The sequence below is a fragment of the Pezoporus occidentalis genome, unplaced genomic scaffold (genome assembly GCF_034315485.1).
Source record: "Pezoporus occidentalis ecotype Australia unplaced genomic scaffold, CSIRO_AGI_Poc_V1 ctg5, whole genome shotgun sequence".
Taxonomy (NCBI): domain Eukaryota; kingdom Metazoa; phylum Chordata; class Aves; order Psittaciformes; family Psittacidae; genus Pezoporus; species Pezoporus occidentalis.
Genome location: NW_026915835.1, coordinates 11,614,411 through 11,640,438, shown reverse-complemented (window position 1 = coordinate 11,640,438; position 26,028 = coordinate 11,614,411). Strand labels below are relative to the sequence as shown.

At 41.0% G+C, this 26,028-nt stretch overlaps 1 protein-coding gene across 7 annotated transcripts in view; it reads left to right on the top strand.

Annotated features, from left to right (window-relative positions):
* The window catches only part of KLF12 (KLF transcription factor 12), a 263,442-nt gene that overhangs the window by 71,332 nt on the left and 166,082 nt on the right, over positions 1-26,028 (top strand). For 4 of the 7 annotated variants that reach the window (XM_062636890.1, XM_062636893.1, XM_062636894.1 and 1 more), the window contains one exon: positions 3,970-4,033. The exons of 2 other annotated variants lie outside the window; for them this stretch is intronic. In XM_062636890.1, coding sequence (XP_062492874.1) covers positions 4,013-4,033 — 21 coding nt within the window. In that variant the 5' untranslated portion in view covers positions 3,970-4,012. Of the gene's footprint in view, positions 1-116; positions 139-3,969; positions 4,034-26,028 lie in introns of those variants that run through there. One more of the 7 variants, XM_062636895.1, reaches the window with a different exon arrangement.

Sequence of the window (26,028 nt, the reverse complement as noted above, 5' to 3'; positions counted from 1 at the left end):
GAAATAAATCAGGGTAGATGTTCAGGAGAAACTTTATCACTTTCCCATCCCAGACTGCAGCTTCCTTGGCTTACGTGCTCCCGGGACTGAGTTGGTGGCATAGCTGCTGCTTCTTACCTTGAATCATGATGTACTTTAGTAAGTGCGTGTGTCTTTTCTTTCTCTATGCTGTATGTCATTCTTGGTGGGAGTCTGGATAAATATTTCAGTCTGTAGGAGTTCAGGAGAGCTAGGTATTGCCTAGCAACAAGCATCCCACTCTCTGCCTCCCGCTCCTCTTTGCTTTTATTAAAATACCAGGGAGAACCAAAAGTTGAGGCATTAAGTTAATTTTTAGAAATATTTTGAGCAGCTTAAGATATTTTTGTTATGACACTGCGTCAGAGCAACGAAGATGTTGGTGGGGGGCTGCCATCTTAAAGCAAGTAACTCCGCTTGCCTTGTTCAAACAGAAATCACAATCAAAGACTATCAAAAATTCTGAGGACAGAATAAACCTTATGACTGCAGTTACTTAGTGAGTAACCAAATGCCTAGCAAGTTCTCCTTTGGTCTTCTGAGGTCTAGAAGATATATAGCAGTTACACTTATCCTAAACTGAATGCATTTTAAGCTGTATTACCCAATTCATCTTGCAGCTTGTGATGGCTGCTGGTGGGACAGTGGTGGCTTCTCTTGGAATTTAAAGTTTTTAACTCTTTGCAGACAACTTTGTGGCAAAGTATTTTGTCTAATTTCAGTTACAGAACTTGGTTTACAAACATCCTGGGCTAGACCCAAGGCAAGAAAGCTACACACTCCAAGTGTAATTTAGGTAGATTTTTGGGTATGCTGGTTCAGTGCAATGCTGCACTGGATTTCATCCTCTCCTGTTGTTACTGAATTTAAAAGTTGAGAGCTGTTGCAAATCTGTAGCTCATGGTTAATGTATATTTTAATTCTACCTTCTGCAGAATGTTTGCTTTATGGAATTTACAAATTTCCCTGCAAGAATCAGGAAAAAAAGAAAAATGATCAAGTATGTGGCTGCTGTTAATGTTGAGGTAGCCATCCTCAGGATAACCTGGGTTGCTTTGTCTCTGAACCTTGCTGAAATCATGCGTTCAGTGATCCTGCCTTTCCTGATGTCCGGGGGCCCTTTGTGAGTGTGGGAGAAGTCGTGCTCTGTCTTCGGGGAAGTCTGGTGTGACTCAAGGCCTTTGAAAGGTATTGCAGAAGTGTGAGTGCAGATTAAGAAACGTGGTTGTGCCCGAATTATGGGACTTGCTTTGTAGAGGGAGAAGTTATTAAATCCTGATTTAGCAAATGACTTAACTTTGCGAATGATTTTGTCTTTTCCAAATGTATGTTCCCCATATCAATCTGAATTAGAAAAGGGGGAGAACAGCACAAGGAATAATGTGTAACTGTGTTAATGGGAATTTACTTAAAAATTAGCAGTATATGAAGAGATGTAAAAGTGATCCCAGCATAAAATTGGTTTTTAATGAATTAACATGGGTTTATATGTTCAAATATGTTCTATTTGTGGAGGCAAGGTCAACTCTGCACAAAGAGTGGCCTCTTTTAGTGGTAGAATGGATGCACTGTATCTGTAAGGGCAGATGGTCCTATTTTTCTTAGCATTTCAAGGTCTTTTCATCTGAAGCTGAGCATTTTCATCTCTTCTGAAAATCGTATTCATGGAGTTACTATTTAAATGTTTTTCATATGAATGGTTCGCACTTCATCTTCTCCTCAGAAGCAGCCTGAAATAGTTGGAGCAAAGAGGCCTGTGGCCTGTATGGATGGTATGTGTGGAAAGTGTGCACTGGCCACCATAATCAGTGCTCTTGGTCATCCTGATGGTCAGTGCTAGGGGATAAACCCTGTCCTGTCCCCAGACTGTGTGTGTTGTGGTGGAGCAGCATTGTGGGATGATGGCACGGCTGGAGCTTGTAGTGTGCTTGGCTTGTGCTTGATGAAGAGAAGGACCTTCTATGCAAAAGCCCTTCCATGGAGGGGCGCACCCTAGTGATGCAAGGACATGGGCAATTCAGTGGTTGATAAATAGTGCAGACCTAAAAATAATTAATAAGCAAACCCAGTTATTTGTTGTTGCTAATGAAATGCTTTTTCATAACAAGAGTGGTTATATATGATTTAATAACACAAAACCAGCTCCGGCTGTGTCTAGTTGGATAGTGGTGTGTTAGCGTGAAAAATATACCCATGTTTGCTCTTGTCTCCATAGCCACGGTAACCTAATAGCAATTAGTGTTCTTGTGTAACTTGAGGCTAAGTTGTGTTGTGGGAGCGTGAATGTCCCTATGCATATCGGGAAGAGTAATAATGAGAAAACCTGGAGAACTAGAAGCAGTGACAAGTCAAACTCTGTCTTCCTCTGACAGAGACCCTTGGAAGCTCTTGAATGCATTACATTTAATTTTAAAGAACTTGATGGCTTAGTTATTTCCTTCCCAGGTTAGATAACTACATCCTGTAAGTCCAGCATATGGGAAACCTGGTCCACTTGTCCCATTTTTGGACATTAGCACAGAAAAGGAGCAGCTAGAGACTCAAAGGTGACTCTTCAAGTGTGTGGTTTAAAATTAAAAAATAAAAATAAAAATCTGCCTCATGAAATGGAATTTTTTAAGCAATCCAAATAATTTCAAGATGAATCAAGAAAAAGGAATCTGCAAGATGCATGAGTGATGGGACGAATGGTCTAGAATAGTTAGCATGCTCTAAGCCCACAGTATTTAATTACATTTAGTTAGGTCAGTGTTTGTGGTTATTTTGCAGCCTTTTATAAATCATAGGAATATTTACTTTTTTCTATTAACCTTGATATTTTGTTAGAAATAAAATTAAGGGCATGGTGTTTAGTCAGTATAATAGTAGCAAAGTACATGAGTATTTATGAATTTTATATGCTGAAGGGAGCTTCTTGTCTTGTTTTCAGTGTAAAAGTTTCCTTAGTGTTTGGAAACCTATTGATCAAGTAGTGGTATATGCAGCAGTAATGAAATACTGGGCTCTGGTGTAAAAGCAGGAAGGTGATGCTTCGCTTCTGTTTGCAGGATGAACTTATTTTGAATGATACAAAAATAACAGCAGATTGTTTATAATAACTCTGACAGCAGATTCAGATTCCTGACTTCACACGATTTCCATTATTTAAAGAGACATATGTACGTAACATTTGCTTCCGGATACATGCACATATTCTGACAAAGAGTTTTAAGACATACTGTCTATTATTTAAATTTTGGACATGTAAAGCTTTTCTCCCCTCTTCTCCCTTCTTCCAGGCTTTAAAAAAGTTAGGCTACAGGATTAGTGTAATTTCTTAAACCTGAAGGAGCCTTCCAAAAGTGTAATACAGTATTTAAATCTCATTATACATTTTTTTTTTTATAGATTCATATGGAAACATAACGAAAATAATCATGTATCTATAGGAAACCTTTCAGGAAATAACTATTCAAATTTTGTAATGGTCTTGCACAGTTATTTCCTGTGGCTGGAGTATTGACTGAGCTCACTAATAAATGTATTCTGGCTTTTAACGCATTGTTGCCCAGATCTTGCGTAGTATTTCTGGGAAACACATTTTGAAATACCAGTAAAGAATATTGGCACTTGGAAACTGCTGGAAAGTTTTTGGCTTTACCTGCACAAATGCAGTGTACTGGTATATGATGGGCCCTGAATATTAATTAAAGCAGTTGGGATTTAGTGCGCTTAAGTAGCAGTTAAGAAATTAGAGATGCTTGAGAGCACTGACTGAAATTGTTAGGTAAGAGGAAACGTTAAGGTTTTCTCCAGTATACTTTTTGTCATATTTATCCAGTTTTATTTAAAGTGCTTATAAACTTCCTGTTCTTCTGACCTCTGTTTTACTATGGAACAGATGTTGGTGGTTAGGGATTAATGAATCTCTAAGAAAATACATCAATTAAATTATTTAATCTTGTCTTTCAGGATTGAAGTGGATCTAGGGACGAACGGATGACTGAATATTCATATGAAGAGGAAAGCCATAAAAGTTGGTTGACGTTTTTACAGCCATATGCTTTATACATATTACTGCTATTATCAGAAATTTATATTGTGTTACAAAACATAATAGATTAAACTGCTGGTCTGAGTTTCTTATGCCATATTGTCTTTCAGGCAGGGGAATACTATAGCTTAACACAGCTGGAGCTTAATGCAACAGTTTCTGACCAAACTTGAATGTTCAAAAGAAAAACCCAGTAGTACGTTAAGGTAATAAGTAATTCCTTTGAAGCCAGGTGTTTGAATGGGCTGATGCATAGTGGTGTTTGTTATTCTTACTTGCCAGGATGAATGGAGAATGAGAGAGATGTTACCTTCCATTACAGCTGCTGGTTATGAAGCTTAGTACTTTGTGGGGTGACCACTCAGGTGCCACATTGACAAACACTGTTTAAGAAGTCAGATAGGATGTGATGTCTTTGAAAGTATCTTGATGCTTTGTTTTCTTACCATAGAGAGATGGCTGTCTTACGGCATGCATATTCTGTGCTAGTTAAAAAGGAAGAAGCTGTTAGTGAACCGTTGTGCTTTATTAGCTTTTTATTTTGCTTTATTAAATTTACCGACTTATTGTTATGCTTTATAAGATGATCAAATTCAGTAGGCCTTGACATCTGTCAATCTGAGTTGTCAGTGGCTGTGAACTGTAGGCTTTGGCTGGGATGCTGCGTTAACCAATTCCTGCCCAGGCTGTTTAAACAAAGCTGACTCTGGGGGCTTGCACTGGAGCAAATGAATTTTAATGACAAATGCAGGGTGTGATACAGGAGAATACAGGTCAAGGTCAAGCGAGATGGTGCACAGCACACATAAGGCCTTGTGGAAACTCTTACTAGTCAAGGAGGGATACATTATGGTAGAAACCCCCTTTCCTAGAGAGCTTTATTCCTACCCCTGATTGGGATTCAGAGGTTGAACAATCAAAAAAACCATCAAACTCCCCAGATTTTTTCAAAAGTACGGTATCAGTTCAATACCAGAAATGTAAGTCTATAGTTTTATTAACTTGAGCGAAGTTGTTCAGAAGGACAAAGATTCTTCTTTATCTCAGTGACAATTTGGTTTTATCAATCTTTTAGTGACTCAGAAGTTTCGCAGTTTATCAGTGGCTGACTTGGATACAGGAGAGTTTGATTCCTTCTTGGGTACTCCTTTTTAGTGTTCACAACAGGTAGTGGACATGCTGATCCTAGCTACTTCCAGATTCCCAAGCAGCATAAGACTTGAGGGAATCATCTGTATCCTTGAATCCATTGTCCCATAATAAGCCAGTGAAACAGTCTTTAGATAGAATTATCTGTAGAACATTTGCTTTATACATCACAGGTCCCAGAATCCTGGGATCCAGAATCCATATTTAACCCTAATAGAGACAGTGAGTGGTATTAGTAGCTCTGCAGTACTGTACACGATTTCTCTGCGGGATCAGCAACTCTGTATGCCCAGATGTGAGACAGAGTTGTTGCCTGCTAAAACCAGCACACAAAGTCTTAAGGAATTTCTCTTTGGTTTGATGACTGACATGTTGATGGCTGCTGTCCATGCAGATGTCTGATAGCTTGGGGTGGGCTTGCATCGTGGCAGAGCAAACAATTCCCTGCTCAGGCCTCCTGGCTATGAATAGCAGAGTGAAAAACTGATACTGTCCAAGCCTTGATTGCATTTTCCAGACCTGCAGTGGTTAGATCCTGTATGTACAAACTCGGGGAGGCTCTTTACTGGCAGAAAGTGAGAGGGTGGAAAGACCAAACTAATTATTTGTAAGCTACCTTTGGATATTATTATGGTACAGTGGACTTTTCATACTATCCAGAAGACAGCACAGAGCAGTAGTACCATAATGTGGTAATGTTTTGCATTGAATTGAGGATGAACTGGGCCAGACTAGAGGACTGTCTAAGGTACTTGGCTTGGGAAGTGACACCAGGGTAGTTAAGGATTTGTTAGATCCTTGAGAGGGACTGTCATAACCAGTGTCTGCACAAAGGAGGGATGACTTTGAGATCAGGCAACTCTTGGACTGTTGGACTCACCTGGCTTTTTCCCAGGTTTCTTGGAAAAGGCTATAGTTGCATGAAGGATGCAGCCCTGCTAGCTCTGTATCTCTGTTCGTCTCTTTGCTTTTGCCTTTTTGGTTCAACACAGAATGGTGGCAGAAGGAAAGAAGAACAGGAGAACAGGGTGACCTTTCTTGTCAAACCATAGTTGCACTCTCTCATGCCCTTCTGATAACATCCCATAGCAGTCGTGGGGAAGCTGCACAAAATATGTACAGATAGGGAAGGGGATGCCGAGTTACTTCTTTGCATGCTTTCTGTTTGGCAGTTTTTGCAGAAGTAGGGCTCTGAATCCAGCTGTTAATCTTTTATATTAGGAAAGTACCATGATGAAATCATATTGCTGAATGAGAAAAAAATGTGGCTATGTGGAGGAATTCAAAGTTCGAGGCTAAAAAGTCCTTTTCTGGGAAGACTGATTCCAGAAAACTTAAGCAGTAGAGTTGGAGAGGACTTCTCTATGGTCACTGTTGATAAGGTTCTGGCTTCAGTGGGAAAGAGGTTGGATTTCACCCAGCACCTTGCCTCTGCCTTTCACTTTGTCGCTGCTTTGCTAACCACGTTTTGAAAGTTTTCTTTTGCTAACAGGAATATGTTAGTGTATCATCAGAGGTACAAAGAACTTGGGTTGCATCATCTGTGTGTTATATTATTATGTTTTAGGTTTTTGTTGGTCTCCTTAGGCCATGTCGTAATATATGTGAATGTGGTTTTATATAAATAACTGACATCTAAGCAGAAATGCAACTAAGGAAGGAAACATGAACATAAATTTTTGTCTCATAAAATGAGGTCAGCTGAATCTTTCTCAGAAAAATGAGAAATATGCAAAATAAACCTGATGGCATACATGTATACTGAATGTATGCAGCTTACAGTGCTTCTATGTTTTCCTTAATAATAGTAACTGAATCCAGAGGTTCAGTTCTCTATTGAATCTGACATTTAAAGTTTATGGTTTTCAGTCTAAAGTGATTGAATGTGAATTTATGGAGATGAGAGACCAGCTGGTAAGAAATAGGTAACTGACATGGTGGAAGTATAGCTCAGAAAGTTCTGGGCAAAATAAAGATCAAGACTTTGAATGAAAAATAAATGGACAGGACTAAAAGGAGATCAGAAAGCAAAACTAAGGGGGAGAAGAGGTTGCTCAGATTGGGAAGGCGAGTCTGGGTTGTACTTAACAAGGGGTCTGGGGTGCCATCTTCCACTCACACTGTGGTTTCACAAACAGCTTGCGGAAATACTACTGGGACAGTTCAGTTGATCAGGCTTAATGATGAGTTAAGTTATTTAATTCTCAAAAAATGATAAACAACACAGAGTGAATTTAATTCAATGGTATTAGGAGGTGGTTGCTTGTTTTCTAAAGCGGTCTATGCTATAAGCCCCAAGAAATACTGCTGTCTCATAAATGTAACCTGTGTGTCATCTCTTTAAAAAGTTGAAACCAAACAAAACCAACCACCAACAAAACCCACCCAAAATGTGACAAAACCACCCAAAACTGAACACAAGAGCAATCTTTGGCTCAGCTGCTTAGAGGGCTGGACTCAGTACAAGGGGGTGTTTCCTGAACTCTCCAGAGCTCACCCCATCTCTGCAGTCTCCTGACCTCCGGTGTGCCCTTGTCTCACCTCCTCTGACTCCCTCATCAAGTTCAGCAAAGGGAAAAGTCCTGCATGTGGGGAGGAATAACCCTGTGTTGTTCCTGCGAGGTGGACAAGCACAGAATCATCATCTGACTTTGGAGCTGCACTGGTTTTGAATGGAGTTTGGACTCATTGGACTTTCAATCTGTACGTTTTTTTTTAGTGATTTGAAAGTCTGTTCATGTTAAAAATGGTTTGTTGGTTTTGTTTTTTTTTTTTTTCAGGGTATATGAGGGTGTTTAAAGGAAGTTTTATGGTTTTATTTGCATAATCAGCATATGAGTGGCAGTGTGGTGCTATGTTTTAAGTTTTGTCAGCTGTCCCCTCTGTACCTTTTGCAAACAAATGCAGTTTTCCTAGAAGGAAAATGACTGCTCTTAAGAGCTCATTCATGTCTAACATAATTCAGTGTATTCTTGGAGTATAATTATGACTAGAAACATCAACAGGATAAAATATATTAATCTCAGGGGTGTTATTTTGCACTGGCTATCAATCTGTCCTTTCTGTCATGTGCTTTTCAGTTTAGATTACTCGCAGACAAAGATGTTTTGTCTCAATTCATTATGATTATAAATATCTTGGATAAAACAGTGTAACAAACGACCACGGAAAAATGACCGATGGCCCCATTCAGCAAGGCAGGGAGACTGTGAAGTTCTTTTGGTTCATGTAGCATTTATCAAGATGGGTCCTTTAACAGTTGATTGGTGGTTGGTATTTAATGACTGTTTCACAGTGTAAATAGATAGCAGGCAGTTTGTTGCCTGGAGCCCAGTCATTTTCATAAGAGAGATCTGGTTTTACTTACTGTCACTGAAAAATGTGAAACTTGGGCTGAAACTGTAGAGTGGGAGAAAAACTTTCCCCCAAGCCTGATATATTCAGGAAAGGGAGGAGCAGCAGATTTTGTTTCTTTTCATGTTCCTTACCTTGACTGTGACATACTGTGCTGTCTCCTTCTCCCATCCTTTCCGGTCTGGTGCCGGTGGGTCTGAGGGGCCATGTGTTGTAGGAGGCGTAACCCCCAGGTCTGCTCAGTGCTGGCTCAGCCCTGCTTGATTGGGGTGAGATGGTCTTGAAACTGATCCCCGTGAAAAATTGATGGGGGTGTTTCCAGCACTTGACTTTTAGAAGGAGAAAAAGGCTTTTAAGATGTCTGCAGTAAGCCCCTTCAGCTCGATGTGTCTGCATTGCATGTGAGCTCCTTCCTCTTCCCTTTGCCTTTCTAAAGCTAATGAAAGATTTCTGGGAAGACCTTGGCATTCCTATTAGGCTTTCCTTACAAACAGCAGTAGAAAATGTGTTTTACACAGATTCTTTCTTCATTTCTGCTGGGCAGTTGCTTTCATAGCCTAAATGGTTTCTTGTTTATGGGTCCTGGGTCTTGGCTCCATTCCATTCATTTCCCAACTATTTTGTTGTGTTTACACACTGCTCTTCAGCAGCTGGCTTGGGGCGAGCATCCAGAGCACACCCACATACACACACACACAAAATCAGTTCATCAGAGTTATGGCCAAATCATATTTAGTGCTTGGCTTGTGAGCTGACCTTGTTTAAATCAAATTGGATTATGATTTTGAGGGTTTTGGCTTTGTCTTTCATTCTTGCTAGTATGTATCAAGAGACAGACATATGTGGAAGATCATAACCATTGTTTTTAAGTTTCATGTATCAAAAATATGTTTTAGAAGAGCTAATTTAGTGGTTGAAGATACCTGTGGTCTTTCTGTACCCTCACACTTCAGAAATGCAGTGGAAGTAGGATGGGTTAGACTTTCCCTGTCATAGCCAAGTCTACTGCAAAAGCCTTAAGCTATGCTTTAAAATCAATATATACATGTATCTTTTGTATATAGTAAATAAGGTTGGTTGTATTTTCAAGTAGTCAGTGCAGATTAGCCCAAGAGGTTTTGCTCAGAATAAGTAGAGATGTCTGGCTCAGCAGTGGTGTGCAGGGTTTGCATCTTGGTCACTGCACAGTTTTCTGCTTTTCTTGGAGCTGCTGTGGACTGTTTCAGGTGCACTGATTTTTGCAGTAGTTTTTAAATAGAAATCCTATTTATTAAGCAATTTTTTGAAACAGGAAGAATGGACATTTGCATTGAAAAGGATGGCACCAACCTCCATGTGAGGTGGTGTGTGTGGGAGTGAAGTGGCCCGCATTGTAGTGCAGCTCACAGGAGAGTAGTTGGTCTGGAATTGACAAAATGTGGTAAAAACACGGAGTATTTAAAATGCCAGAGTTGTTTTCACAGTTCATGTAATTAAAATTACTGAATGTCATTATAAAGCAAAGGTAGATCTTGCTGGTGTTGCCTAGATCACTCCTCCATGAAGAGATAGATGGTGATGATGAGTCTGTAGTTAGTAAACTGTGGATGTAGGTGAGCTCCGAAAAGCTTACGTAATGTGCTCCGATTTCTCATGGGCTGTGGGTATCTTCAGATAACCTGAAGTTAAAACCATGCTGCTTGCTGAGGGAGGTGCAGACTTGCAGTTCTGCTAGGTGAATTCTCAGGGCACTCCCAGTTGAGATTGCATGGTGTCCCTCTTTGTTTAGTGGTTTCCAAACCAGTTTCTGTTTCAGAACACTGTCTCCAGTTCTTTCAGGTGATACCCTCGGTGAGGATCAGTTGTAAGTGACAGTACGTTGTTCACAGGAAAATAGATGTCAAAGGCCTGGATCCATTACTTTCAACTTAGTCATTTTGCTGTGTGCTTCTCTCTTCCAGTAATCGGTAGACATCAGTGAGCATCTCCAGGGGGCAGTTCTTCCCATGGGATTTCTATGTCCTCCCTGGAAGAACAGAAATCTCCTCTTCCTGTAAGGTATGCTGGTGCAGACGTGACTCCACTTGACTGGACTCTTTCTCCAGCACTTGGGTTTTGAAAGCATCCCTGAGCATCTGTGCTTCTGCAGCCTGAGCTCCCTACTGAAGCACGTTCTCATGGGAATGAAAGAGCAGTCACTGAGCTTATTTCACCTTTTATTTCTACAGCACTTAGAGAACAATTATACTAATTCTAATAATGACTAAATTTATACTACTCCAGAGAGAGAAGCACAAGGCATTGAATTTCAAAGCTGTTTGACAAGACCATTTTGATGTGTGTATTTTCAGAAGTATGACACAAGTTTCCAAAGTACTAATGGGGGAAAAAATGTTTAAATTCATGCTCTCATGTTTTTACTTTCCAAGAAGCTGAACACTATTCAGTTTGTTGGCCATGACCCGTCAAAAAAAAAAAACAAACAAAACAACAAACCAACCAATTTAAACCAGAAATTCATAGGACTTACTACTTCTGCTGCTTCATAATGAGCTGTTTCTGGTTATTGGTTATCAGGATGTAAGTCTTTGCATGGGGAAAAATACCTCTCTTTTAGGAGGTATTAATTCTCAGTATCATGAAGCAGCACAGCTAACTGCATTCTGGAGTTAATCTTCTCAATGAGAAGGGAAAAAAATGTGGTTCTTGGTCTGCACAGTGATGCCAATTAAGATACATTGAAGCAGAAACTGAAATACTGCATATGCTTTCTTGTTTTCCTTTTCCCACACACCTGTCAATAAACATTTAGTGCTAGAAATAAATGCATTGGATTTTATTGTTTCTGACTTGCAGTGGAGAGAATAATGTCAAGCAATGGCAATTTGTCACTTTTCATATGAAGGCGTAGAAGAACGTGTTAGAATTCAGTAGCTAGCATGTAACGAGAAGGCAGTTATATTAATACTGATACCCATTGCTAACAGACCTGAATAATGATTCCAATGGATACAGTATTTCATATACCCAAGGACATGTGTCTAAAAGAGAAAATAAGCTTCAGATATTAATCTAAATCTTGACCTGCTCTTACACTTCCCACATGGCACTTCATGTGTACTCCTTGTGATTCATTAAGTCTTTCTTGTGCAGAGGTTCAGTGATGAGGAAAGGGCAAGTTTTCTGCTGTACGGCTGTCGCCTTCTTTTCAACTTCGCTATTTACGTAAGTTTTTTTGTTGTTTTAGTTCAGTTTGATAGCATTCTGCTAGAGCTGTGATTGCTGCAGTCAGCTGTGATGGACACGTGGCCATAGCTCAAGTGAAAACAAAAACCTTCGCTATCAAACATTATAGGTAAATATGTACTGAGTTTCCACCTTAATTTCTAAGTAATATAGAAGTGTTTTAGTATTTTTATTAGCAAAACCAAAAACCAAACCCAACAAAAAGGATGTCCAAGAAATAGTGAAATTCAAAACATTATTTTCGCCTCTTTTTAGAGGAGATGGTGCAACCCCAAACCCCAAACATTTGGAGTGAAGTTTGAGTTTCATTTCAAACTGTATGTCTTTGGTTATGAAGAGAGATGAGAGTGAGAATCTCTCTTGCAAACTAAGAAATAAGGAGTTTCTGTTGGTCTTAGGAAGAGGAAAATTAACTTGGATGTGTAGGTCATCTTAAGTGCAGTAGAACTGAGATGCTGTTTGCTGAACTACTCTTTGGAGATTTGCATAATGGATGAGATACAGGGGGTCCAGGATGACAGTGGAGTTTATTTTATCACAGAATGTAAAACAAGTGAATTGCCTTAATAACCTCTGCAGAAAGCAAGGAATATTTTTTTATACACAGAAGGAGAGCCAGAGAATTCATAATACCCTGGCTATTCATGTACAAGGAGCCAAACCTTTCTCCTGAATAATCTGGATCCCTTTAACTGCACACTGTCTTGTTCAGGACTTTTAAAGCTCTTCAGGAATGGCAAGCAATGTGTACCTCTCTGTGAAAATACAGCTTTTGCACAGTAAAAATTACTATCTGGTGATAATTCATGGCTAGATAAAAGAGGCTCAGAAGAGGCTGGGTAATTATCCTAACTGCTATGTATTTAAATATATGGAAAGCATTTATGAACCAAGCTTACCTGCTATTTATTTTATAATGGTAATGATAATAATTTTAGAAGTTTTAGAACCTTCATAATTTCGAAGTGGGTGTATGTTGGAAAGAAGTTTTAATATTAACATGGAGAGGTTTCAGGCTTTAATTCACTCAAACCAGTTCACCCACTTTGGTTGGTGTGGGTGGTTTTTTCTGTCTTAGCTTATGATACGGAAAATGGACAAAGAAACACTGGAGAAGTAGGATAGCTAAAAGCAGATGGTAATATCAACATCCAATTCCTATTGTGTGCTTCTCAACCATGTATTTGGCTTCCAGTAAGAGTTTGACTATTGCTTTACTCTGAATATAAATGTGCCATTACTGTTCAATCTGTAGCAACAGTTTGTTATGATCAAGACTACTTACCACTTTTGCCTGAAGGAAGAGATAAACTGTTTGGCATAGCAGGTTTCCAGAAGACTGACTGATGTCCTTAGTTTCTGGTTTCTGTGGGCTATATGCAGTTTAAGAATTCTTTTGTATTAACCTGATGTCAATCGCTACTTCTTTTAGAAGAGTCTGGGCAAGTAAGTTGTCATACATGATGAACATAGGCATTTATTTGCCTATTATGAAACCAGGTTATTGGGAAAAAAATGGATAATTTCATGAATGCAGCATTCCATGAGCAAGGGTTAGTTTCCACTTTTGTTCATGAAAAATCTTAAAGTATTTTCAGTTATTTCAGTAGTTACGGACAATACCTAGTCAGTGTACTAAATAGGCTGTGCTCCACTCTCAAATCCAGGATGCAGGCTGGGATCAGTTCTGCCAAATTTACTCTGGATACTGGGTAGTGATTCTTATTTATCAGTTGATGTACAAAGTTAGATTTTTCTTTTTACCAAATTCTTTTTTCTGGCTGGGTTTCTAGCAAATCTTTTTTTTCTGTTGTTTAGTCCTAAGTCTATATCAGTTACAGTTACTGCAGTATGAAAGGGAGGGCATCAAAGTGATAACTTCTTTGCTTATATTTGCTGGGGTCTGTCCACGTTGCAGCTTGGTGGGATCAGAGACCGAGGAATGTTTTATAAGGACAAACAGAGTTGTTTTCATCAGAAAGTATTCTAAACCACTGAAATTCTTCCACTGTGGTGACTCTGAACTCTCTCACATGGGGATCTTTAGAGTAAATAAATAAAAGTTCACACCAGGCAAATGTGATTTAAAGTGTCTGTAACTGTTCCCCAACCAGTGCTAAAACCCTAAATAAGATACGAGCAAGGCAAGTGAGGGGGGAAAAGTTCACTTCAACCTCCAGACTTTCTGACGCATTATGTAGCTATGTAGCTATGTAGCACCAGACTCTAAGGACACAGAAGAGGATCCCAAAGAATCATGGTGTCTGAAGAAGACCCCTGGGTGAGGACAGCTTCCTCCCACCCTGCTTCTCCACAACTTACCCTACTTTGGGATGCATGTACATTCATCTCAGGGAGAAGTCTCTCTTTTCTAATTGAACCATAAGTGATCTGCGTGTATTGCCACATGCCTATCTAGAAAGTCAGGAAAAAAAGAAGTATTTTTCCATGGGTGACTGAGATAAGATTGTATTTGCAAAGGAACCTAAGCGCTGGCTTAGTTGTTTTGTTAAATTGTTGTTTGTTTAGTTAAAAATCTTGAACTCAAATTGCAAAAATTTAATTTTTAAAGGGGAAAAAGTAAGTATCTACTGCTTGTTGCGTTGTAGTGGCATGGAAATGTCTGCTTCCTTCACTTCTTTCTGAGATGGCAGCTCAAGAATGCTTATTACACTTAAACTGATGAACCCGTGTGCCTTGCCAATGAGGAGTGAAGCTGGGCGTTTCCATCCTGCATCAGCTCGGACTGCTTTGAACCTGAGCATGTAAAGTACTTAACTAGTATCTGCCTTGCAAATGTCAACAGAAGTTATCCAAGGCATAAACCTTTACACCTGACCTTAGAGTGGGTATATGGCAGGTGATAATGGTAAAAATGTGAAGGATTATTTGGTAACCTATTTTAAAAGGCTTCTTTTCCCTGAGAAGGGTTCTGCAGGGCTTGATAATTAGATATAATCAGAACAGTGTTAACAGTGATCTCTTGAATTAGTCAGTAGTTCCTCCTAGTTGATCCTCAGTATGACTTTCTTTTTTTCTCTTCCCAGTTTTAGTGTATTCGGGTATAATTTTATGTCATAGAATAATAAACATAATCCTTTAATCATCTAAGTATTCTTTTGGGTTGAAAATAACTTCAGAGCTCTGCTGATTTTTAGCCAAATGGCCACTCACAGAGTTGTCATTACTTAAGAAACCCCCAACAACCAAACCAACCGACCCCCCCCAAAACCAGCAATAAAACCAAACCAACAGAAAGCCCAACAACAAAAACAAGCCCCCAAATCCCACCAGAACGTTTCATAGGCTGTTTTAAACATAAGAATAAATTATGATAGACTTCCACGATTTTCATGCAAGAGTGGAAAATTTATTATTCCCAGTACAAAACAGGTGATAAATTTTTTTTTTGTAATTCTTGAAATGAAGGAATTTCTTTTATATGTCTTCAGACTATATAAAGTGTACTTCCACATATGTAAAGCATACACAGGAACACAGAAGTTGGATGGAAGCTCAGTGTTGATTGTGCTGAATCAGGGGATAGACAGCACCAACAGTGACGTAGGTTTGGTGTTTTTCATCAGAAAATGTGAGCTGGGTATCTGCCTTAGATTCTATAAGCTGAAGTCCCGTGATGAGTGAAGAAAAGGTGTATTTTCCTTGAAAGAATTCTTAGAATTCTTTTTTACTTTGCATGTTGAATTGGTGCTTGGCATGAGCTTTCAATGGGAAAAGCATTCTTGTGGATCAACCCCGCTGATTGAGGGAATTATTCCCTAGATTTGTGTCCAGCATTATTCAGTGTCTGATAACCACTGCTCTTGAAACCACTGTGGCTGTGATTTTAGTGGTTAGAATTTTTTAGTAATGTTTATTGAATTTCAGCATCCAGAATAATGATGGAGGCAGTTTGTCATATTATTAATGTTAGTGGTCCCGATCTCTTCAGAAAGATGCAGTACATATAATACTCTGTGCCTGTGCACAAGTTGTTGCTTAAAAATGTGAGCAGCTTAACCCATCTGGTTCTTGTGGTGCAAAGTAAATCTAATAAAAGCTTTTTATCGTGTGAGACATAGCTAGTGTGGTCAGGAAATCGTTTTCATAATTTCACATGCTGTAAGTAAGCCATGTGTTGGGAATAAATACGTGATTTATACAGGCACAATTTCTTCTTGGGTCCTGAGAAATGTTAAATATATTAATATGACTCAAGGCCTGACACACTCTATAAAGGCTATGTATGATGCCAAACAACCAGTTATCTCAGTGCATTATTTCTGAGAAGCCTTGACATGGGTAAGGTCACTATACATTTTTAATGAGGGTGTGATGCTAGATTATAAAAAGATAATACAAATAACAATATTTTGTTAGATCTTCCTGCTGCGTCATGTGTAATCAGGTGCAGTGATTTAAAGAACACTAATGAGGATTTAAAGACCCAGGAGGGGCACATTTAGCAGTCACACACAATTCTGTCAAGTGCCTTTGCATAGGGCATCTCTGAGGCAAGGTGGAATTTGACCGGGTAGGAATGTATAGTTTTATTATGTAGCTTGGTATAATACTTTCTGTATTTTTCAGTGAGAATAACAATAACGTGCAATGTTCTGGTGCTTTGCCAGGCACTATTTGTTAGGCTGTGAGTTGTGCCATTCATGCAATCAGCCAGCAATGGTGGTAAGCAGGGACCGACTGTATTGCTGCATTTTCAGAGATAGAGTAATGGCTGAGGGAAACAAAGGAAGAGGGCTCTGAAGGTATCATTTGAAGTCCATGCTAAGCTGTGGGTGCCATGTGCTGACCATCTCATTTAACTCTGTACTAAATCACAGCAAGTTAAATGCTACAGAAGAATAGACAGTGGCCCAGCTTGAGGTCCATTTTTGGCAGTGATCTGTACCAGGTACTTGTCTCAAGTACTATACTCAAGAATGTCGGCTCATTCTTGAGTATAAGACTTGAGACTGGAATTCCGTGTGTTAGAGCTGGTTCAATTTTCGTGGTTTTGGCATAAATTATACTTAAAGAAAAGACATAGGAATACAAACATGACTGTTTTCTGTCAGAGCAAAGGATTGCCTACCTTGTATGCTTTCTGTAGCAACTGTCAACAACAAATGGGTGCTTAGGGAAAGGATGTAGTGAAGCTGTGCGCGAGTGATGGTATTGCCCTGGTACGTCTTCCAAGTTTGCAAAAAAATACAGGGCTCGAATGCTTCCATAGACAGAGGCTGTATTTGTTTTTTTTAATGCTTGGTAGCTCTTGATAAACAAAACTGTAAGAAAGTCCAACTGGTTTTGAGCCAATTTGCAACTCATCAGACAAGTGGGCTTGTCAGGAGACCAGCTCCTCTAAGTGAGGAAGTCATGGCTTCCAGTGCAAACCCCATGGATTCCAGTACAAAAAGGCAGCATATTGCAGGAGGTGGTTAAGACCTGACTGGGCATAACCATGAGCAACCTGGTCTGACTTCAGAGCTGCACCTGCTTTGTGCAGGAGGTTGAACTGGAGACCTGAGATGCCTTCACACCTAAATTATCCTCGTATCCTAAGAAAAAAACTCGTTGACTACTGCACTCATTGTTCCCCAAATTTTTCATGTTTTCATGATTTTTCATGCTGTAAAATGATGTGTTATAAATTACTTTTCTTTCCCCTAAGCATGCACTCATGTATTTTGTTCATAACCTTAAATTTGTGTCCAGTATGATTTTCTGTATATAGCAGATTTGATCTCTGAATTTTAAAGGTGCTATAATGAAAGTTCAAAGTATCTGTTAATGTATGCTGTACGTGCTACTCAGTATCTCTTTTTATGATCTTTTTCTGACATTTTTATGCCTATACCCATAGTTACTTAAAATGCTCTTAAAATCTCGAAGTTACACAGTTACTTTAATTATTGGCAGTATTTTTGTTTGTGTGCAGTTCAATTTGTTTGGTAAATGTATTTGAGGAATCACAACTTTGCTGAGAATCTCTGGAAGATGCGTGTTGGTGACACTTGAAACTTGTTAATTAGAAAATCTTCACACTTAATTAGAATTGCCTTTAAAGTGGACCCTGGTTCCACAATAATTTATTGCTTGTGGGATCTAATTTGACAGTTTTGTACATAAGCATTTTGGTCATCCTGTCTTGGGTAAAAAAGTATCATCTCGTGAGCAGATGAGTATCAGCCTCTATCTAGAAGCTGATATGAGCAGTTTGAGAGCAATATGTTATTGTAAATGTTTTTTTCCACATACGTGGTGTGTACTTAGAAATTCTCATTCATGAAGTGCTTTGTAATTGTCGTGGCTGAACCCAGGACAGTAATTCGTTCACTCAGTGAGCAAAAGTCACAGTTTTCCTATTTTTTGAAATGTACTGAGTGCTACTGGCGAGCCGCAATATTAGTATTATCCCAGGAGTTTGCATTGAAGCCTGTGGGGAGTGGGAAGTCTCCAAGTGATGTTAAACAGGACAGAGACGGGGTTGCGACAGGATGTTAAATATTTGCATGGGGGGAGTTTCATCAGAGCATACACCCTTTCTTTTGAAATGTCAGAATAAGCAATTTGTTTGCTCTGTGGTGAGAAGCACATAAAGCAATTGCCATTCCTCTGAGGCACTGTGGAAAGGGTGTGGGGAAAGGTGACGGAGTAGTGTGCAGCTTTGGGCAAAGAGTCTGCCTTTTTCATCTCATCATTCAGCTTTAATTATTCCTGTGTTATTTTGGCACGTGCGTGAATCAGATGATCTTTATGTGCGCTTTTGCAAACAACAGCTCTCCGGCTGTGCCGCTGCTCTGGGGGAGCTGCTGGGGCGAAGGTTGCATCAGAGCTCTTCTTAGCAGCTGGCATAGGTCCACTGAAAGAACATTTTTGGTTTCGTTGCTTATTGCCTGTCATATGTATGACTTCACAAGTAAGCTGGGGCAGGCGATTTCTGAGATCCTGTGAGAAACGGCTTTGCTCCTTGCAGGTGTGTCCTGTGGTATCTGGCATTGAAGGGTGCAGCTGCATGCAATCATGCTCTTCTTCTCCTCTTCTTCCTCCTTTCAGGGCTGCAGTGAATTTGCTCTGTCATGTAGCTGGCAGTACAACAACCTGAGCTGGAAGCAAGCAACCGACTTCTGGGTACAAGGGTTTCTTATGGGTGCCATATATCGCTCCCCCCCACCTCCCCAGACAAACAAAAAACAACCAACAGAAAAGCTTTTAAAAATTGCGTGTGAATAAAGTAAATCTGAAATAAATCATAGAATCATAGAAACTTTTAGGTCAAAACAGACCTTTAAGGTCAAATAAGGCTTAACAGAATTTTCTAAATTTTAGCAGTTATATTTTTAACCCAGAGGGGGAAATTTCACTTTTCCTGGTTGCCTTTTAGTTCTGCCTCGATGTTGGAGCTCTCTGATATGAGAGGAACACTTCTGCTAAGAGCATTGTCAGCTGCTTAACATTTCCGTGGCCCAGCTGCTAGAAGATGGCTAGGCATATTTAATGACAGCCTTACTTTATATTGCTCTTATTCAGAGGATACAGTTTGCAATGTCTGTGATTTATAAGAAGTCAGCTTTTGGCTCTGAGATTCAATGTATCGCTATATTTTATCCTGGGGGGGGAACATGACACCTGGAGGAGCAGCAGTTTTCTCCCCCCATTAAAGGGTTGGGCATGATCTGCATGCCATGCCCCCCTGCGACGTACGGTGTACTTGGTAGCATGTTTGCTTTCCTTTGAACCCAGGATGATAAAGGGCTGTTGTAATTTATGAAGAAAGCGATGGTGTCCAGGCTTAAGCCTCCTATGGAGTTGCTTCACTGATCCCTCTGGGGCTTTGTGATCACGGACCTGAGGGTGTTGTTGCTTTGAGGTGATGGTACCTTTAGGATGCTCCATCACGGAGCTGAGCAGACCCTGTAGATGGCATCTTGGCTTTTTGGCACAGAGTGGCTATGTTTGGTCATTTGGACTGCCACATAACATCTTGGATCATATTTTGGACTTAACCATAGCAACTGCTACATGCTAAATATTCCCTTAATTCTCCAGTACACAGGGCCCATGTTGTGTCTGTCTTAATGGAAGCAGACTTTTGCACGTTGGCAGGTGAGGAGAAAGCGTGCCAACCAGCTCCCCATGCTTTCAGCAGCTCATTTCCCTACCAGGGCAGAATTCAGGATAAAGTTTTAATCACTGTATATTTGCTCATAAGCTCCTGGGCAATGCCTTTCATCACTCATTTGTTCAGCAAACATAAAATACTCACAATTTAGACAACAAATACAGGAAAATTTTGTCAGATGGCAGAATTATTCCCCTGATGTTCTACTGATGTTGCATACTGCTTCCAGCACCAGAAGTTAATTAAAACATGTTGTGACCTAAGACTTTTTTTATTACCTAAACTTTGATTTTAGTTTTTGGTAAAAGCAGAAGACAGGACCTCTTGAATGAAATCCTGAACTGAAACTTTTCTCACCAGCTGTTCATGTAAATTTTGTCTCAAGTTTAATAACCAAGAAAGCAAGCTGCATAATGGTAAAATTAGCCTTTAAGTAATATATGTTTTAAGTAAATTTAATCAATATAATGTTTGTAGGACTATGAAAATTCTTTTATATTTCCTATTGTGGTGGGTTTTTTGGGGGGCTGGTGAGGTTTGTTTTTAATTTTAAGCCTTATATTCTTCAAACTCTTCTCTAAACTTGAGACAGTTGAGATCAGAAAGCCACTTTGGAAATGCAGTAGTAGTATTTTAAATCACTTGAGTTGTAACTGTGGTCAAGGAGAAGTGGCAAGCTAGGCCAGCTACTGGGGCGGGGTGTGAGTGAGGGTCATGAATTTCCACTTGATAGCAGTCATCACTGTTTTTCTGTGCTTTAAAACCCAAAGGAAACAGTTGAGTTTATCTTACTGTTGTGCATCATGAAGTGTTGTGAAATGTCTCCTTCATTTAATTAATTCTAGTGTAAAGAGAATTCTAGTGTAAAGAGAAAGACAGTGCATGCTTTTTCCAAACTTACTCTTTCTTATGTGTCTCCTAAATGATGGCTCTTTTGTACCTCTCTTTCTGTTGGGGGGGGGGGGCTTGGTTATTTTTTGGTTAAGTAGGACTTCTAAGATAAGGAAAACCCACAAATACTTACCAAAACATTGGTATTCACAAAAATCTTATCAAATAGTCTGTGAATGTTGTATTAGAAGGAAAACAATAAAGCCGTTAATGCTGATAAAAGTTAAATGTATGGCTCTGGTGTAATTACTGTTACTTTTAACATCTTGTGTTTGAATTACATACTGTAGGAGTGATTCTTTGTAGAGACAACTACAAGTGACAAGAGAGCAGAGGTGATGTAAAGAGATTTTAAGCAGTCTTAAGCTGACAGGGTTGCCTGCTGAGTCTGAGAAATAGCAGATTTGCCTCTAGTTGCCAGTGCACCTGATGCTTCTCTTGTTACCTGGAAGCTGACCACATCTCTTCAGTTCTATTTTTATTTGCTAAAATCAATTTAAATGCGAACAGACTAAAAAGACTTCAGGAGCAAAACATGGCATCTTGTTTCTCTTCACTGAATGTTGTCTGAACTTGAATTTTCGCCATGAGACAGATTTGTAAAAATATATGGCAAGTTGAAACATAGCTACATCTGTAGGGATTTGGCTGCTTAACAACTTTCGGAAACCTACTGTCTGCAAAACTAGTGTATTTTTTTCTAAGGGATCTAGGCACTGGAATAGGAATTAAAGAAGTTTGTGTTGCACGTGTACATATTTGTGCTGGTAGGAGGAAGATTCAGCTGAACATGATCTGTTACATCAGATGAGGATCTCAGCAGGACAGTATGAGTTGAAAGCCAACCGTTGCACATGCTTTTCGGGCACTGGCAGCATGGAGTTGATGGGCTCTATCTGCCATGCACGGTTGTAATAAGAGGCCACACTCAGAGGCCTTCCTGGAAAGGACAGACTACTACCCGCTGCTGGTCTTCCAGACAGGTGAGGGGGAGGCTGCTTCCTGCAGTCTCAGGGGGATGAAGAAAGACTACAGGGCCTTGGGGCAGATGGTGAAAGAGTCTGGGGCTCAAGTGATCTTCTCCTCACTCCTTCCATCTTCCACTGATGATGTGGGACGGAATGGGAAGATTCAGTTCATAAACGATTGGCTTCGAGACTGGTGCTGCAGGCAGGGCTTTGGATTCTTTGCTAACGGCTGGTTTTATAGGGCACCAGTCTGAACAATGACAAGTGGGAAAGGTTTATCTCACAGAGGCAAAAGGATGCTGGGGCACGAATTAGCAGGGCTCATTTGGAGAGCTTTAAACTATATTCGAAGGGGGATGGGGTTGTAGCTGGGCTTGCCCCAGTGGGGCAGCACTCCAGAATTGATGAAGACTGGGAGGCCTCCTATAATCCTAGGGTGAAATCGGTGTGCTCAGCTCGCTCCCTGGAATGTCTGTACACCAATGCGCGCAGCATGGGAAATAAGCAGGAGGAGTTGGAAACCTGTGTTAAGTCAGGAGACTATGATCTGGTGGCAATTACAGAGACGTGGTGGGACAGCTCACATGACTGGAATATAGTCATGGAGGGCTATGTCCTTTTCAGGAAAGACAGGCCAGCCAGGAGGGGTGGTGGGGTTGCTCTTTATGCGTGGGAGCAACTACAGTGCACTGAGTTCTGTCCAGGGCCAGATGACGAGTGAGTTGAGAGTCTGTGGGTGAGAATTAAGGGGCAGGCTGGCAGGGGCGATACTGTTGTGGTGTCTGTTACAAACCACCAGATCAGGGTGAGGAAGTTGACGAGGCCTTCTACAGGCAGCTGAGAGCGGCCTCACAGTCACAGGCCGTGGTCGTCGTGGGGGATTTTAACTTCCCTGATGTTTGCTGGAAGGACCACTCGGCAACCCAGCCGCAGTCCAGGAGGTTCCTCCAGTGTATGGATGATAACTTCCTCCTGCAAATGGTGGATGAGCCAACCAGGAGAGGAGCGCTGCTGGATCTCATCCTCACTAACAAGGAGGGTCTGGTTGAAGCAGTAAGGGTTGAGGGCTGCCTTGGTTGCAGCGACCACGAGATGGTGGAAGTTCAGGATCTTGTGTGGTAGGACCAGTAGAATAGCAAGTAGAATTGCAACCCTGGACTTCAGCAGGGCAAATTTTGGCCTTTTCAAGCAATTGCTAGGGGAAATCCCATGGGCAAGGCTGTTTGAAGGTAAAGGGGCCCAAGATAGTTGGTTGACATTCAAGGACTGCTTTTTCCGTGCTCAAGATCGGAGCATCCCGACACGTAGGAAGTCAAGGAAGAGGGCCAAGAGACCTGTGTGGCTAAATAGGGAATTGCTGGGTATGCTCAAGTGGAAGAGGAGAGTTTACAGGTCATGGAAGGAGGGGCTGGCCACTTGGGAGGAATATAAGGCTGCTGCTAGGGGATGTAGGAAGGCAGCTAGGATGGCTAAGGCCTCCTTAGAATTAAACCTGGCGAGAAGGGTCAAGGACACCTAAAAGAGCTTTTTCAAATACATGGCAGATAAAACTAACACCAGAGGCAATGTAGGCCCACTGATGAATGGGATGGGTGCCCTGGTGACAGAAGATACAGAGATGGCAGAGTTACTGAATGCCTTCTTTCTCTCTGTCTACTCTGCTGCAGGCAGTCCTGAAGAGCCCTGTACCCCTGAGACCTTAGATGAAGTCAGGTCAACGGAGCGGTTTGCCTTAGTCGATGAGGAATGGGTTAGAGATCAGTTGAGCAATCTGGACATCCATAAATCCATGGGTCCAGATGGGATGCACCGGCGGGTGCTGAGGGGACTGGCGGAAGTCATTGCTAGACCACTCTCCATCATCTTTACCAAGTCTTGGGAAACGGGAGAGGTGCCTGAGGACTGGAGGAAAGCAAATGTCACTCCAGTCTTCAAAAAGGGCAAGAAGGAGGACCCGGGTAACTATAGACCGGTCAGCCTCACCTCCATCCCTGGGAAAGTGATGGAACACCTTATCCTTGGTGCCATCTTAAGGCATATCAAGGATAAGAGGGTTATGAGGGGCAGTCAACATGGCTTCACCAAGGGGAAATCATGCTTGACCAATCTCTTAGCCTTTTATGAGGAAATAACACAGTGGATGGATGATGGCAGAGCGGTGGATGTGGTCTACCTTGACTTCAGCAAAGCATTTGACACAGTCTCCCACAGCATCCTCACAGCTAAATTGAGGAAGTGTGGTCTGGATGATCAGGTAGTGAGGTGGACTGTGAACTGGCTGAAGGAGAGAAGCCAGAGAGTTGTAGTCTATGGGGCGGAGTCTAGTTGGAGGCCTGTAACTAGTGGAGTGCCTCAAGGGTCAGTACTGGGACCAGTATTATTTAATATATTCATCAACAATTTAGATGAGGGAATTGAGTGTACTATCAGCAAGTTTGCTGATGACACTGAGCTGGGAGGAGTGGCTGACACGCCAGAAGGCTGTGCTGCCATCCAGCAAGACCTGGACAGGCTGGAGAGTTGGGCAGGGAATAACTTGATGAAATATAACAAGGGAAAGTGTAGAGTCCTGCATCTGGGCAGGAACAACCCCAGGTTCCAGTATAGGTTGGGGAAGGACCTGTTAGAGAGCAGTGTAGGGGAGAGGGACCCGGGGGTCCTAGTGGACGACAGGATGACCATGAGCCAACACTGTGGCCTTGTGGCCAAGGAGGCCAATGGCATCCTGGGGTGTATTAGAAGGGGGGTGGTCAGTAGGCCGAGAGAGGTCCTCCTTCCCCTCTACTCTGCCCTGGTGAGACCCCCTCTGGAATATTGTGTCCAGTTCTGGGCCCCTCAGTTCAAGAAGGACAGGGAGCTGCTGGAGAGAGTCCAGCGCAGGGCAACCAAGATGATTAAGGGTGTGGAGCATCTCCCTTATGAGGAAAGACTGAGGGAGCTGGGTCTCTATAGTTTGGAGAAGAGGAGACTGAGGGGTGACCTTATTAGTGTATATAAATATATAAAGGAGGGGTGTCACGAGGATGGAGCCAGGCTCTACTCAGTGGTAAACACTGATAGGACAAGGGGTAATGGGTACAAACTGGAACACAAGAGGTTCCACTTAAACTTGAGAAGGAAATTCTTCTCAGTGAGGGTGACGGAACACTGGAACAGGCTGCCCAGGGAGGTTGTGGAGTCTCCTTCCCTGGAGACATTCAAAACTTGCCTGGACACATTCCTGTGTAACATTATCTAGGTGTTCCTGCTCCGGCAGGGGGATTGGACTAGATGATCTTTTGAGGTCCCTTCCAATCTCTAGCATATTGTGATACTGTGTGATACTGTGAAAGCTTAGAGCTATGATCTCTGTGGTCACTGGTTGCCATGCAGATGCATGTCTGTGATAGACATATGCCTACGTCTAGACTGCCCTCCTGACACAGTTTCCTGTGTCACGAGATGATGTATGGAATTTCATGTCCTGCATTTGGGTCCACCCTGAGCTCTGTTCAGGGCTAACAAGCAGACAGGAGAGATGTATGTAGATGAGTGAGAAATAATCTTGTTAGCTTTAGTTAATTATTCTTCACTCTCATTCTGAGCTGCTGTGCTAACATATTTCCAGAATTCCATTGCTGTGGTGTTTTAAACTTTCAGGGTTTTTTAGATAAGACATAAACTGCAGTGTGTATGTCCATATTGTTCACCCAGGCTTTTGCAAACTCTGCATTCTCTTCTCACTGAAGAAATAACATTTTGAATTGAAATGAACTCAAATCAGTCCCACCCAGTTTCACATGAAAACAGTATGACGTTTAAGGCTTCACTCTACTTTTTGTTCAAGAAATTGTTTTGGTTTTCCTTGAAGCATCAATAAATCATAAAAAGTATCGTAAAAACCATAATTTTCTTTTCTGGTAAATTCGATTGGAAATTCAAGTGCGGAGTAAAATGCAGGACTACCAGAATCTCTGCTTACATTATGAACATTTCACACAGCTATAGACATAATTACATTATGATGAAGATCTTATGGCAAGACATGGGCTGTTAACCTCGATTCCCTGGCAGAACTCCCAGTTGAGTGATTATCTTCTAGCCACATAAATTTACTTTTATTTTCTATTAGATGGTTGTTTCCTTCACTTTTGGAATGAACTGCTTTTATACATACTGTGGCAATGTTAACTGCTACGCTTCACCCTAGAGATAACTACATTTAAGTGACTAACAAATCTCATTGTATGGTATATAAAGGTCTTCAGGAGGCTGACGTAGTAGAAAAC